This window comes from Biomphalaria glabrata, chromosome 12 (genome assembly GCF_947242115.1).
Source record: "Biomphalaria glabrata chromosome 12, xgBioGlab47.1, whole genome shotgun sequence".
Classification (NCBI taxonomy): domain Eukaryota; kingdom Metazoa; phylum Mollusca; class Gastropoda; family Planorbidae; genus Biomphalaria; species Biomphalaria glabrata.
This window is the reverse complement of record NC_074722.1, coordinates 21,960,165-21,976,785: the sequence shown is the minus strand read 5'-3', so window position 1 is coordinate 21,976,785 and position 16,621 is coordinate 21,960,165. Positions and strand designations below refer to the sequence as shown.

Sequence of the window (16,621 nt, the reverse complement as noted above, 5' to 3'; positions counted from 1 at the left end):
GCAGACGTAGTTGGCTTGTCTGACTTTTCTACAGATCTGTGCAGTGAAAAGCTTTACAATGTGCTTAGTACAAGAGATACAAAAATACTCTCAAGAATTACATCAACAGAAAGTAATCCCCAATGGCTGGGAAATGATTATGGTGTTGAGCTGTGTATTGATGTTTCAATGAGATTATGTCCAATTTCAAGTGCAAAGGAGGAGCTTATTATTTATATATTTATACGGATTGGCAAAGAAAGTAAACCTATTGAAAGCTACATTGTGTAGATCATTTAGGAGATTACATTTCAAACTATAGATGACTTGATTCTGAGATAGGACCAAACAAATTACTGATATGATAGGTACTGATCCATTTTGATTCCAACACAATGTATTAAAAGTTACCTGTCAGATTGATGTTTCCTTGATACTTCTGTGTCACACTACCAATTCGTCCACTTAACTCAAATGTATTTTGGATCTTTTGATAGATTAAAGTGATATCATACCATCCTTTCTGTAAGTGATAATAAACAAAGGTAAGTGTAATGTATTGGAGTGTGACAGATGGACACAGCTAGCATGTGGATTACACACCTAGTATGAAACATTTTAATAAAATCAAAAAATAATTCTGCCGAATTTGATTGGTTGAAAATTTTAATAAACATAGCTAATTTCATGGAAAAGGAGTTTGGGAGGCTAGACAGTTATTACAGTTTTAATTAATTTCAATTATTACACTTAATGCTCAGATTGTCAAGTCAAGATGTAATTTCTTGTTTCCCTTTGAGCTCATGTTGCATTCTGATTGGAGGGAATAAATAGTTGATGGCATCATGTACCACATGATGTCAGCAGGCCTACTCTTTTATTATTTCTTTTCTGCATGAACATTAAATTTCTAAATTATTTATTCTCAGAATGTTTTAAAAAGCAGATTGGAACTATTTTACTAATTTAAATTTTCTTTTGATATGCCTGTATAGATTTAAAGAACAAATAAATTTAAACAAAACATGTCATTGCTTTGTGAAATGTTAATGCTTTTATCACTTTGTGACCTTTCACAATTTATTAATCAATGAAAAATTTAATATACTTACAGCCCAAAAATTAAGATTTAAAAAATATGTCATGACAAGAAAAAAAAAATATTTTAGGATATCATTTATAATAATCTTAATACAGTCTATAACAAATGAAGTAATTTATGCCGGAGGAACTCCAGCTCCCGTCGCCTCTTCGTGGCCCTCCAGAGTAAACGTCCGCCAAGGGAGTCGGATAGGCGAAGTATGGTAGCACACATAGCTCTCAGTGGGCTACCACACGTACGGTCGAGAGACTGTACACTGTTTGTGGTAGGGATGTAACAAAGGCTCGCTAACCCGTCCAACCCCCCATCAATTTGTTCCCTAACAGGGAGCCATACGCGCTGTGATGGACCCTCGCACGGGTTCGATGGGACATTATAGGCATAAGAAGGGCCCCCACGCAGCTCGGCCGGGAGAGGGAACTCATGCGTGACTCAAGGGGGCTGTGACTAGCGACATCGGGTGTGAATACATGATCACTTCGGATAAGGCAGGACTTTGGACAGAGGGATTGGTGAAGAGCCGATGCCTCATCCTGGCCATGGATAAAAGCCTTTCCTTGGTCAAGAGGTCCATAATAGGGAACCGGATGTTCTCAGACCTTAAGGACATCTGAATCAGTAATTTATGTATTTATTTTAACATTTTGCCAGCATATGCCAATTATGAAGTGAAGGCACCTTTGATTGAAATGTCTGAGAAGCTTTAGATGCCTTCTAAAGAGCACCCAGGTCTTAGAGTCATACTGAAGTATGGTGAGAATCACTACTTTATAAACATTGATTTTTGTGGTTAGGCGAATATTTGTGCCATATTTTCAATTGGAGGTGACCAAAAGCCCTGTTGGCCTTAGCATTATGGTTATCTATTTTCCTTCTATTACAAACAACCATGTTCTGTTGAAGGCCTGTATAGAAACACTACTTATGACAGCTGCACTGAATTGGACACTAATCCCACATGGAGCAGACGCATGCTAAAAGCAAGACGGCCTAATAGATGTGCCCTCCATAACCACTATAAAGATCAACTGAAACACGATTTTGCCCTCACTGGTATAGAGGAAAGTAGATGGCAGCAGATGGCTCCTGAAAAGAGACAGTTTGAGAGCTATTACAAAGTCAGTGAGACATACAGTTGAGACCCAAAGCCCTTGTAGATAAAAAAGCTCAGAAGACGTAAAGAAAACTTTAATAGCCCCTGGTGGACAACAGCTTTGTCTGAATCAGATGTGAATAATATACATGTCACAACTGGGTTTGCTTAGTCATGTCTTAATCTTAATTTTCAGAATTGAAGACATTGCCATTCATCCTAATTTGAAATTAAAACAATACTTTTATCATTAAAGGGGGAGAAGAATATGAAAGTGATAAAAAGTTATTAAGGCTGAATAAAATGGCTATTCTACGATTTAATTTTTAAAAAATGTTACTCACATTATCAGCTAATCCTGAGTATGGTATATTAATTTCAACCGAGCTGTTACTTTCAAGTTGATATATCTGAGAATAAAAATGCATATTTATATTAATAAAAAATATAAGTAATACATTTGTATTCATTAAGATATTGGCCTATATATATTTAAAATATTTGAAACAATATTTTTTTTTCCTATCAGTTACTTGAAAGTAGAAATTTGTATTGTCCACTGTGATAGAAACAGATTCTCTTCTGCTACAATCAGCATTAGTGACTACTGCCATCCTTTGAGCTCCTGTAGGTACATTAGGTAGATAGAGTTTCAAGTTGATTTGGAAGTAGTTGGTATAGAATCCAGAACCAGCAAACATTTTCAGGACTAGATCCTGGTTTCCCTGAAGACAAAACATTTTATGTTATTAAATAAACAATGGAAAAATGTTCAAAATTTCTCATAATTTTTTTTTTCTTATGGAAATAAAATGCAAATGTAGCAAGAGGAATTGTTTTTTACTAACTGAGAAGTTGGCAACTTGTCCTACACCTGACACTTGTATTCTGGGAACACTGTCTTCTTCACTATTTGGATTGGTTTCAAAATTATTGTTAACAGATGGATCACAGCCTGCAAGAAGATATTATGTATATGATAAAATTTACATTTTTTAATTCAGAATTTTAAAATAACATCATGACAGGAACACAATATCAAATCAAGATTGAAACATATGTTTTTATTTGCTTAGTTAATGATATATTAATGAAATTAAACTTACTAAGTGTATAGCACTTAGTAAATTGTAAGTAAACCTTTAGTAATAATTGTGCAAGTTATTTTACCGCTAACGCTATCAGGATAACCTGCAACACATCTACACAATGTTAGGTTCATGATGTTGTTGGGAAGACATCTTAATTTGGCCCATGAAACATCTTTATAGAAATATTCATTAGGATCAGTTGGTGTCACAGCAAATGGACATGTGCCTGTACAAATGTTAAATAAAACATACATTAAAGTATACACCATTTATTTATGAAAGAATTGGAAAACTTCTTTAGTGTAGATTGTTAAAAATGGAAATGCCCATATGAAAGTTGAGTGGGATAGGGACATATTCTAAAATAGGCCAATGGCTTCAGTTAGTGGCAGTTAAATCAATTATTTAATGTGTACTGGCCAAATAAAACATTCATAAATTACAGGTCAGAAATACTGTCTCATGCACATTTCTATCTAAAAAGTCTTTTGCTATACGTTTCACTATATGGCTTCCTAGAAATATATTCCCACTAGGCTCCATGGTATAGCCTTCTTTATTTGTTTAAGAAATATATTTTCTCCAGGCTTAAGGTGTAGGTTTCTTTTTTTGAAGTAAAATAAATATTTAGAACTCTTATACACTTAAAGACATTATGATGCTCCAGAGATACTTTTTTATAAAAAAATTCAGTGTCAAGGACTAAACAAATAAGGAGTAGGTGGTGTTCAGCTCTTCCTTTAAATATAGCCCTGGTCAGTGTCTTTTACACTAATATACACAAATCTGAGCCTTGTACTTTTATCTACATCAAAATTAGTTATTTGCTTACTGGGCTATGAAATCTGGCTGTTTATGTAGCGAAAGGTCAGTGAAAGTCTGTGTTCTATAGTTCAGCCTCCAAATTGCGATTTATCTCCAAGTAAGCAAGCTCGGTACATGTGTAAAGGTGTGGCTTGTAGTCCAGCCCCATATTTGAGATTTTTCTCCAAGTAAACAAACTCATTACCCAGTTACCCGTGTAAAGGTGTGGCTTGAAGCTAGACCATTTGATATAGATGGCTTTAACACTGACCTGTAATGTCGCAACCTGTGGGCAGTAGAGACCAATAGCTCATTACAGACCTGTGACATAGTAATGAGCTATTGATCTTAACTGCCAATAGGTTGCAGGTCTGTGTTCAGGCCTTCTATGACGATTGGTCTCGCTTGAAGTCCAGCCTCCTAATTAAGATTTACTACCATGTAAACAAACTCAGTTCCTTAGTAAGGTGTGACATCTAGAGAGTGTCAATATACTGCCTTTAAGCCAATGTCAATTGTATTTGACTTTTGGTCACCTGTCTATCAATGAACTCAATGTGATGGACTTAACAAATAAAAGTGGTGGGAGCTGTTCATCTGGAGATATACCCATACAGCTAGACACTCGTCTGGTCATTGTGATTTAGTCAGTGAATATAACGTTAACTAGCCCCTAAAAGGTCAAGTCAAACAAAGTGAAAAAATGTGTCACTTATTGCTGCTCTGTATGTAAAGCGCATATGTAAAGTAAAGTTTCATTTCTATTTGTATTAACACATTTTGTCTTTGTAATAAAATGTTTTCAGTGCATATTCATATATTTTTAAGTGTACTTTTTACTATCCTGCCAACTATCCTACAGTGATATTTGCTGGATTGTGAAAAATGGCTGAATATTCTACCTGGAGCCAGAGCTACCATCTGGTACATCCCTAATATATACATATATATATATATATATATATAGAGAGAGAGAGAGAGATTTATACAGAATTTGTTGTGATATTTAAGAGTGACAAAAATTTATGATTAACTTACTAGCTGGTGTAGCAGTAGTCATGTTACATCCTGTGGACACCTGAGAGCCACAGCTGACCTGACAGCTACTGCTGGTCACACATGACTGACTTCGCTCATCAAAAGCCTGACCAGCTTCACAGCAACCTTTACTGAGTAGCTTTCTGTTGTCTCCACATTGCCAATAGCTCTGACAAGCATTTTGATCAGCATATTTGGCATTTGGTTGTAGTGACTGGCACTTATCTGAGATAGAACATCATATACATATATTACTTTATATATATATATATATATATATTTATATATATATATATTATATATATATATATATATATATATATATATATCAATGTGTTTATGTGTAAAATTCATTTTAATTCATATCAACACTTTACTTTCATATAAAGGCCTTAATATAAAAAGAAATATTAGTTATAATATGAACCAATGATTAAGATACAGGGAAAATGCCAGTGAACAAAAAAGTAAAGAAATAATGCTTTGCTTCCAGTAAATCACAACATTGCATATTTTTAAGTTTTAAGCCTCCTATATATTGCTCTTAGATTTTTAAGAGACCTTTCAATTTTTAAATATAAATTAAATCAACTTTTAATTTTAAAAAATAATTAACTACATTAACTGTCAAAAAGATTGCTTTGATTCTTTAGTCAAAGCCAAAGTTTTAATCTCACTCACCAGCAGAGCAGATGCCATTAGTCAAGAAGTCACAGCCCTTCCAGCCATCAGGTCTGGTAATATAATAGGTCCCAGGTGGACAGGACATAACATAGGGAGTAAAAGAATCTGGTCTGGAATTGTTCCTTAAGATGATACCATTGGGGATACAGTTTACATACAGGTCACAATGATTAGCTACTCCAGCATGATAATGGCCATTGTCGTAGAAACAATTGTCACACAAGTTAGCTGGTAGAGAGATGCAAAGTGTTAATGAAAATATGAAAGAACAAATAATAGCCAAATATAAATATTTTTCTTAGATATAATAAAAAATTATTTACAGCTGTTTATTTGTATCCAGATTTATTAAAGGTTTTATTTTTTAAATATTTTTTTTTACCTGTTAATTGAGAGATTGTATTTTAAAGTAAATCAAGGTCTATATCTTTTAAGGAGAACTACTAGATGGCCAAAATAAATCATTTATCATTAATATTTGAATTAAATGTGTGAAGCACAATGACTCAGCAAAAGTGGTTTTTTTTATCATTTAAAAAAGTTTAAAGAACAATACTGTAATATATCATATAAAATTGAGACCAAAAGAAAATCTACTGCAGCAGACAGACATAGATAGTGAAAAGAAAATCTAAATTAAACACTGGCAGAGAATGGTTATGTCTGTTCTGAATTGGGCAAAATATGTAGGTTAGCAGCTGGGGCTGTGCAGCCATTTGAAATACTACATTCCTCATTAATCTTTGGATTCAATTACAAGCCTTATATATATATATATATATATATAAATGAAGCTAAATAAAAAAAAATAGAAGGTCTTGTGGTGTGAACTTTATATAATTATAGTTTCATGTTTGAACCCAGTTATAAAATAAGAAATGAAATGTGGTCTATTGTTACCTCTGACAACAATCTCACACCGAGGGCCAGCAAATCCTGAACTACAGGCACAGAAACATTTTCCATGACAGTCTTTGTATGCTACTTGATTGTTTTCACAAGAGTACTCTGAGGCTTGGCACACATTGTACTTAGGAACAGGGACTGAGCAAACACAATAAATTATTCATCTTCTCAAATATTAAATCAACTCAAATGTAGCAAATAAAAATTGGAAAGTAGTATTTCTAAAATATTTAATATATATTTTAAACCTATAGCAATTTTAAATCCTGTCTGCAAAGTGATTGTAAGTTGGTCAGTAGTGTAATCCCTAATTCAACAACCAAAACATAGGCAGTTTGTGACACCTTTAAAGGTAAAGTAAGTTTTCTAATACTGAGGACCAAATGAAAAAGATTTTTAAGCATTATGGATGCTTACCACATTGATTCACCGTCTGATTAAATTCATAGCCAACAGCACATCGACAGGTACAGTCTGTATTCAGTATAGATCCTGAGGGACATGTCACTGCACATGTTGATGGGGTTGTTGATGACTCTAGAAAAGAAAGATTAATGTTCAAGCTTAATAAAATTTTTATATTAACAATAGAAAGTTTTAGCCTCCACAGACAAGCTTTTGAAAAGTTTATCTTCTACTAATATAGCTCAATAAGCCGACCTAATTCTACAAAACAATAGAGCTTACCACAGGTATTAGATATACTGTTGAAAGAATATGGATAGTTACAAACACAAGTGTTGCCAGATCTGTAAGCATTAGCTGGACACTGGATAGTCAGGTCTATAATAAAAAAACAAAACTATTTGTTTTAGGTAACGCAAGAAATGAAATTAATTGTTTTTTTTAAAACATTAATTTTTATTTCTTAAACATTCTTCAATAATAAAAGCAAAGCACTTGAAGATGATGACTTAGTTTTCAAAGGAAGGCACATTTCACTGTGATTTAGAATTAAAACTTTGAACAAAAGACTTACAAATTGACATAATTAAAATATAAATATTTATATTTTAATAAATATTTACCACATGTGTTTGTAAAACTATTGTAGACATAGGAAGGTGTGGAGCAGATACAATCACAGGTGCCAGATCTGTAAGCATTAGCTGGACACTGGGTGGGACATTCTGCAGTGGTGTTAAGTAAATAAAAACATTGTTTAATAAATCCTTAAAAGGTGACTAAAAATATATGTCATTTAAGCTTTGAATTTAAGATTAAGCATATCTTTAAAAAGGCAACTATGTTTCATGGTTTTATAATGAGAGTTTCAAATAGGACTAGCTTTTTTTAACTAAAAGAATTTAACCTGATTAAGTCCATTGTGTTAGTATGCATTATTTACAATATATTTGTCTAATGCTAATGTGATACAATGTGTTAGGACACTAGCAGAAGTTTTTAAAACTGTCATATAAGAATATTAAATCTAAGATCTCATCATTTCTCATTCAGAATGAAAACAAGTGTGTGGTGACTCTTTCTAAGTAAAAATAGGAAATATTTATTTATATTTTCTTTTTAAATGAAAGTTCAGTCGGCGTATATGAAATTGAGTACTTTTTAAGCTTGATTTTTATTTTAAAGGTATAAAAAGTTGTTTTTTTTAAATTATACATATTTTTTTTTATTTTTAAAGCTGTTAATTAATTATTTTGTTTACACCAGCTACATTAGTTACAATGTTTGAGTTAACATTTTACTTTTTTTTTAATGAATTTATAGTAGAATTAGGTAGGATCAACTCAGGTAAAAAAAATGTTTGAACTTAAAAATTTATTCTTGCAACATATTTAATATGCTAATGTCCTTTAATATAACAGTTTAATAAAAATTAAACCAAATTAAATCATGAATCAAGAATAAAATTAAGAAAAAGAAAAGCTCACCACAAAATGTGCAGGTGATATCTGGCTTCTGAGGTTGTACACAGCTAAGAGTGCATTCAAATGGTCCTCTTTCTAACAAAAAATTGAAGTAAAAATACTGATGTTTTTTTTCTTTTTTTTTTTTTTTGGGGGGGGGGGGGGTGAGATTCTCATAACTATAAACATGAATTGTTTTCTGCTTAGTTCAAAACTAGCAAAGATTTCATTTATGGAAAATAATCAGGCATTTCAAAGGTATTATAAATAACTATTAATGTGCATTGCAAAAGTAAATAAGGATTTTTTGTTAAATAAACATGAAGGGATAAAAACAAATGTTCTTTTACTTACAATGATGATAACAAAGGAATTTTTTTAGTTAAATAGATAATAATTACAAATTTTTGTTTTCTTTTCAGAGCACATTTTTAGTGAAAAGATTACAGATGGCAAAAACCTATCTATATGAAATTTAGTGGTCAACATACTACAGTATTACTGTAAACTGCCTTTTCAAAGATTTTATTTCTAAATAAAATTATATGAAAAAAAAATACTTAACCAACTGACCACATATATTTAGAATGCTGTTATAATTATTGGGTGAGTTGCACACACAAGTAGCTCCTGATCTCAATGCACCTACAGGACACTGGAGCTCTAAAATTTAAATGATATATAGATTAAAGAATTAAATTAATAATAATTAAAGGTAAAATTAGCTGAAATATTGTTAAAAATTTTTAAACAGATTATCTAGTCACTACTTTATGGTATAGCTCTACAAGTGCTACATTCTTTAAAATAAATTATTAGTCACTAATATCTGGTAGAACCTTACAAGTACTACAATCTTTAAAACAGATAATCTTGTAATGTCTCCTGTTAGAGCCTTACAAGTGCTAAATTCTTTAAAACAGATTATCTAGTTACTACTTTCTGGTATAGCCCTAGAAGTTATACATTCTTCCACCATATATCATAAACAAAACAAAAGTTAATTCATTGAGTAAAAGAAAGAAATGTTCAACATGTGTTCAATGTCAAGAGATTTGAGAGCAAATTAAAACCTGCTATAATAAAACCATTTACCACATGTATTGGATCCACTGATATAGGCATAAAAAGGTAGAGTACAAACACAAGTTGTACCTGTCCTGTAGGCATTAGCTGGGCATTGAAGATCTACAAATTGAAAATATAGTGTTGATGTAAGATAAGATTGCATAGCAATGATTTGGAGAATTTTGTTCTTTTAGCCTCAAATGTTTAACTAGATAATAGAAATGTTACAAATAAGGCAAAGGCACAAATTAGCTCATAAAATACATGAGATTTATATAAGCATAAATAGTTTGCATACTGAAATTTAAAATTGAATTCAAACCAATAATTAAATAAGGTTCAAAATTTGAAAAAAATAATTAAAGAATGAATCATCATACCACAAGTATTTGTTCCACTTTTATATGTATAGAAAGCAGAAGTACAGATGCAAGTATTTCCAGATCTGTAGGAATTGACTGGACACTGGAGTGAAGTTTCTAAACACATTGTTAAAAATAACATTAAAAAACATTAGAAATAAGAATGATTTGTAAAAGACATTCTGGGTAACATTACAGTTCATTTAAAAACAATGTATTCAACGGATGAATCAGTTGTATGCTAGAGTGAAGTTTGTCAACAAAATGTTTAAAAATTACATTTAAAAAAGTAAAAGGATACACATTAGATTTAAAAGGTTCTTTTTTTTAATGAGATGAATATTAGAGTTTAAAAGTAAATTATTAATAAAAAAATAAAATTTAAAACAACAAAAAACATGAACTTTAAATTTTTTAAAGACCCTTTGATGCATAAATATCATAGAGAATATCAAAAATAAATTTTGTTCTAATTCATTGTCTGGAAATACCTACTACTGAGCCATGATGGGCTTTTGATAAATTCAATTTAAAAAATACAACTTACCACAAGTATTAGTCACACTGTTGTAAACATTGGATGAGCTATAACATGTACAACTACATGTCCCAGATCTGTAAGCATTTGATGGACATTGAGTTGGACAATCTGAAATAATTAAATTTTGCTAATTACAAACCTGTACTATCAAATAGCTTTAAAAAGTTTAAAATTTAATAAAAGAAATAATTCAATGACATCAACACATGTCCATATTAGTATTAATTGTTTCAATTTAAAATCTTACCGCAAGTGTTTGATACACTGTTATATGTATAAGGAGAGTTACACTGACAATTGTTTCCAGATCGGATGGCATTTGTTGGACATTGGCGGTCTACAAATTAAGAAAATACATGTTATGCTAACTAATATCACATCATTACCTTCATATGATATATAAAAATTGACAATAGAAATGTAATAAAATATCAAATTTCTTTGCACTTCTTAATAAAAATAAAAAATAATTATTTGATGCACATATAATAACAAGCAACCTAATGTACTACTTCTTAATAGTCAATAATTTTTTTTTTAAATTGTTAGTGTATGAATTATCATACCACAAGTATTTGTTCCACTGTTATATGTATCGAAAGCAGAAGTACAGATACAAGTATTTCCAGATCTGTAAGAATTGGCTGGACACTCAAATGAAGTTTCTAAGCACAATAGTTAACAAGATAGACATAAAAAAATACTTTAAAAAAACAACAAAGCTTATATTAAGTGTAATAGAACTAATTAATTAGAATCAATCATGTAATTAAATTTGTAATAGATCTAGATTAACAATAACAAATCTGTGCAATTAGAAATATTTTTTACTATTGTTTTTGTTTAGCACAATTTCTTGCTTTTAGCTTGGTCAATGGGCTATGATTCTATCATTCGTCTGGACCAGTTGGGAAAGGGGGGAGGGGAAGAAAGAAGGAAGAAGTTAAAGCAATAGTCTTTTATAGATATTTTATAAAATTAAAAAAAAATGTATGATTCAAATTAAAACTTGAGGGCTCAAGCCTCTTCAAGCCAATTCACTAACCACTTTCCTAGCAAAGAACTTATGAAAATAGATGGTTTCAAAGCTATCTATTGTTAGTTTCCAACTTTTAAACAAAGGGGAATAATTTAACTTCACCCACAACATCTATCAAGTACAATTTCTTTCCCTTATTTGATACCAAATAAGATAATTAATCACTAATAATTAATTAACTAATTGTTGTTTTTTTTGTTTTGTCAAATACAAGAAATAATCGTGCAAAATTTCCCCTTGATCTGAAATAGGGTTTGGGAGAAATAACGTGTACAAACATTGTACCAGACAGACACAGTGAGCTGATATAAGCTTTGTAAAAATTACATTTTGAAAATTCAATGATTCATAAAAGCAAATTCGAGTAACACTGCTATTCATTTTTTTTAAATGGTGAAAATTATTCAACCAACACTAACTAGAAAACTGAACAAAATAAAACTATTCAATTCAAAACAGCAATAGATATGTGAAAGCTATAGTTCACTCAAACATAATCTTGTTATCTTGGTTCAAAACCTATAAACATTTATGAAGTGTATTCTTACTGTCACATAGTAAGCACTGTGCTGATTTAGTTCAAGTATTTATGTTTGAACTTGTTGATTATTCTTACCTGCTTTATTCATGACAGAGTATGTTGTAATAGAGTAAGGACAAGGAATCCATTCAACTATCATTGTAACTGGATACATACACAATCAAGTAGAACATCCACAGAGCTATTGTATTACTCACCACAAGTATTAGTCACACTGTTGTAAAAATTGGATGAGCTGTAACAGGTACAACTACATGTTCCAGATCTGTAAGCATTTGATGGACACTGGCTTGGACAATCTGAAATAAAACAATATCTAATGTAAAGATTAAATTGTCCTTATTTTAAAAAAGATTCTGAAACATTGAATACAAGAGATAAAAAAAAATAATGCTTTAAATTATAAAGTATATTAATTTCTCATGACCTTGTTTAAAATCTTACCACAAGTATTTGATCCACTGTTATATTTGTAAGGAGAGTTACACACACAAGTGCTTCCAGATTTGTAGGCATTGGTTGGACATTGAAGATCTAAAAATGACAAAAACATTTTTTGTAATAGGTAATAAGACATTAGAAAGTATGCTCTTTTCATATGACAATGTTTAAGTCACAACCATTGAAATTTCCAAGTAGAAATGTAATACACTGCATAACATTCTTGAAGCCAATCCCCACAACTTGGAGGAAAACATACAGAAACATAAGCCAGCAAAAATTTGACACATGAAATGTGTGGAACATAATTATCTTTTCTTTTGAAGTATCTATCTATATAATGTACAAACAATATTGATCCTTTTTTTAAACAACTATAGTAAGAATTTATTAATCAAATCATCATACCACATGTGTTTGTTCCACTGTTAAAAGTATAGAAAGCTGAAGTACAGATGCAAGTATTTCCAGATCTGTAGGAATTGGCTGGACACTGAAGTGAAGTTTCTAAAATCATATGTTAAGAATGTGATTTAAAAAACAAATTAAATAAATGATATATTTATAAAAGATAATTTCTTTAAGTAACAATGCATTTCAATTAACAAAAAAAAAATTAAGTTTTTTTTTACATTTGCTAATCTGTGAATACAAAATTAAAATCAAATATTTAAAGAACATTTGTGATGTAGGGCTGATCTTGCTTCTAGATGTTATCAAAATGTTTGTGGTGTATTCTACTATAATGTAATAACCTTTGCACACTGCCATCCAAATTAGAGCAGAAAAAGTGCACTTTAGCTCATAAACCAACTGTAGAATAATTGTGTTACACAATCAATAAAACAAGAGCCTGATGAGTCCCTTGGCAACTTAGACCACATGCAAGTACAAATGGACAAAGTAAGAATTGAGATAAAGGACACATAGACACAGTAAGAAGCAAGATCCAGAAACAAATGCAAACAGTGAAGAACAAGAAACTGAAACAAATTTGGTTGCAAGTGAGTACACTGGAATGCCAAATAGACTCGTTGATTAATGAGCTGTTACCTAATCAAGGCTGTGGCTGTACAAGCAGTTTTGATGGAGGCGCTGTGGATTCTAGCACTGTCTGTGACTGTGTTGTTGACAAGACATATGAGTGTGACTTTCAAGATTAGAATTATGACAATGATTGCTGCGACAATCTTAACAATAAATACTTACTTGAAAGGAAAGAGGCAGATGTATAAATGAGAGAGCTATAATGTCACTGGAGCACTTAAAAATGATTTACTTGCTAGGAGTACCTAAATGAGCTAGACAGATCAAGACAATGTTGGGTCTGCATCCAAGCCTATTGCTGTGAACATACCTGCATATTACATAGCAGAGGAGATACCTGCAAAGTGACTGACAAAGGACATGCCAGCAAACTGCGTGGCTGGCTTCCTGTGGGATTAAAAATACTTCTCAAGATGTCCATCAAAAAGATCTTTTGACAAGGGGTCTTGGAACAATGGCACTGGGAACTACAACAGTGAACACCTGTTGTCTGTCATTCCCACTGATTGACCTCCACCTGAATTAACAAACCTTTTCTGCCCTGTTCTAGACCTGTTTCTTTTTAGGATGAAAAGTCTAAAGAGGGGGCAACGTTATAACCCTGTCTAGCACACTGCAACCTAGTTAGTGCAGAAGGTGTGCTCTAGCTTGTGCACTGACAGAAACTAGACTTAAAAGGAATGTTGACATTAGACAAACAACGGAGTTCCACCAAAGTCAAGGAGCTTATGAAGAAACTGCTAAAGGCAGACCTTGTTATGTTCTTATGTTCTATGTTTGTCCTCGCTGATTGCCTCTTTTAGATTTATTACAATAAATATAATGAGATTTTGTTCATTTAACAACTAAAACAGAAAAATAATATAGTTACTCACCACAAGTATTAGTCACACTGTTGTAAACATTGGATGAGCTATAACAGGTACAACTACATGTTCCAGATCTGTAAGCATTTGATGGACATTGACTTTGACAATCTGAAAATAAATGATTGCCATTTTCAACATCTCATTTCAGAACTATCCCATAAACAATGAATACCGAAAGCTAATCCACACTTGTAATTAAGCTTTCCAAAATTCAAAAAATTGTTTATAAAAACAATAAAATAGTTCTTGAAAAGTAAGCTGGTCTTTAGTTTCTTTTTATTATAATTTAAAATCTTACCACAAGTATTGGTTCCACTCATATAAGTGTAAGGAGAATTACACACACAGGTGTTGCCAGATCTGTATGAATTTATAGGGCACTGTACTTCTAAAAGAAATAATAACATTAACTTCAGAATTAGCTCATAAATTATGTAAACCTTTCCTCACTTACTTATTTTAGTTTCAATTAGTTCAACTAGACTGAACTAATGCTAAACAAGGGTACATTGTCAATGTATGTTACAAGATGTTACAGTAGAACTGTGTTATCTCTAATGTATTCTTTTTTCCCACAAAAAAGTACAACAAATCCATATAGAAAAAAGCACAGAAGCAAAATTCTTAAATGGAAATTCTAACATTTTTATTCAACAAGTGCAGTTGTATCTCAGAATTACAAATGTAATAAGTGTTTGACTGAAATTTAAATTATCTAGTCAAACTAATGAGTGATTAAAAGAAAACCAAGTCTATTTTCATCCTCAATTACTATTTTCGGAATAGTCCTTTTAGTTTTATATGGAAATTGATGAAATAAAGAAGAAGAAGAAAACTATTAAATGATGTACAAGCAAACAGTATGAAATCATTCAATAGGCTATGCCTCTTGTGTTTGCCATTTGGACCTGTATGACAATGTGTATTGAATCTTGAGATTTCAAGGTAAATTATTACAAAGAAATTTAACTTCCTTTACAGAAATTAGTTTTTTTTTCTTTTTACATTTAAAAGTTATAACATTTTTATAACAATTTTTTAAATGTTATGTTTTGCTTTTTATTTTGTCCTGTAAAAATAACTTTAATAGAAGTCCACCTTGAAGCTGTACACTATAACACACTTTTTTCTAACAAAAAAAAAAAAGGTTAAGCCATTCTAGATTAATGCAGTACATATATACTGCTGCATTTTTTTAAATGTGACATTATCTAATTTTAATCATTACATAAAACATTTTTTTTATTCAAAGAAATATTTCTATAAAAAAGGAAATACTTTTTTTAACTAGATTTCTGTAAAAAAAAAACACACACACAAAACGAATGAGCATTTTGAGACCATTCTAACCTGAAAGATAATGTAATTGAAGACATATAAATAAATTATCTAGTTTTCCTAATAACTACTGTCAATTTTGAAGACAATTTATTTGTTGATAAAAGTAAACAAATATAAATCAATGCATTATACAAATATCAAAGATTATTAATATGTCAATATGACAGCCAAAAGACTACTTAACTAAATAACAAAAACTTTCTCTCTAATGTATTTATTATTTATTTATTTCTTACTCTAAATAACAAGAATGAGCTCTCTCTCTCTTTTTCTAATATATATATATATATTTATTTATTTATTCATCAGCCATATCATAAGATGCTTTGTGCTACATTCAAGAAAGAAAGGTTCTTACCACATGTATTAGATGTACTGTTATAAACAAAGGTAGAACTGTTACAAGTACAACTACATGTTCCAGATCTATACGCATTTGACGGACACTGAATTTGACAGTCTGTAATGATACAATACTATACATATTACTTTTTGTTAAAAAAAATTTACTGTAAAAGACTTAAATTCATTAAAAACAAGATAATAAAAAGGACTCCAGAGGACAATTAAACATTAAGAATCAATACAGAACAAAGCAATGTAGACCTTGGCCTGGTGTACTTTTTGGAAAAGAAAGGTGGATCTTTCAGAGATCTTTCTTTTTAGGTCATTCATTCCTTTGAAATAGAAATCATGTTAGATTTTTGACTTTGCCATTAGACTGTGACATCAGATTTCTTCCAACTCAAGCATGAAAATAGGAAGCAATGAAGCCAGTTTTTGAAAACAATTTTTGTTTCGAAATGT

The 16,621-nt window shown here is 31.0% G+C and overlaps 1 protein-coding gene across 11 annotated transcripts in view; it reads right to left on the bottom strand.

Moving 5' to 3' along the window:
* Positions 1-16,621, bottom strand: part of LOC106071320 (balbiani ring protein 3-like) — a 79,880-nt gene that overhangs the window by 3,135 nt on the left and 60,124 nt on the right. For 4 of the 11 annotated variants that reach the window (XM_056005609.1, XM_056005619.1, XM_056005612.1 and 1 more), the window contains 24 exons: positions 16,173-16,274; positions 14,772-14,861; positions 14,480-14,581; positions 12,966-13,064; positions 12,561-12,650; positions 12,314-12,415; positions 11,103-11,201; positions 10,784-10,873; positions 10,543-10,644; positions 10,014-10,112; positions 9,661-9,753; positions 9,139-9,228; positions 8,590-8,661; positions 7,726-7,827; positions 7,385-7,480; positions 7,115-7,234; positions 6,692-6,835; positions 5,789-6,019; positions 5,108-5,332; positions 3,345-3,491; positions 3,023-3,129; positions 2,708-2,899; positions 2,519-2,584; positions 391-502 (listed from right to left, as the gene is read on the bottom strand). In XM_056005609.1, coding sequence (XP_055861584.1) covers positions 391-502; positions 2,519-2,584; positions 2,708-2,899; positions 3,023-3,129; positions 3,345-3,491; positions 5,108-5,332; positions 5,789-6,019; positions 6,692-6,835; positions 7,115-7,234; positions 7,385-7,480; positions 7,726-7,827; positions 8,590-8,661; positions 9,139-9,228; positions 9,661-9,753; positions 10,014-10,112; positions 10,543-10,644; positions 10,784-10,873; positions 11,103-11,201; positions 12,314-12,415; positions 12,561-12,650; positions 12,966-13,064; positions 14,480-14,581; positions 14,772-14,861; positions 16,173-16,274 — 2,772 coding nt within the window. The remainder of the gene's footprint in view (positions 1-390; positions 503-2,518; positions 2,585-2,707; positions 2,900-3,022; positions 3,130-3,344; positions 3,492-5,107; positions 5,333-5,788; positions 6,020-6,691; positions 6,836-7,114; positions 7,235-7,384; positions 7,481-7,725; positions 7,828-8,589; positions 8,662-9,138; positions 9,229-9,660; positions 9,754-10,013; positions 10,113-10,542; positions 10,645-10,783; positions 10,874-11,102; positions 11,202-12,313; positions 12,416-12,560; positions 12,651-12,965; positions 13,065-14,479; positions 14,582-14,771; positions 14,862-16,172; positions 16,275-16,621) is intronic. The other 7 variants (XM_056005610.1, XM_056005611.1, XM_056005616.1 and 4 more) reach the window with 7 other exon arrangements.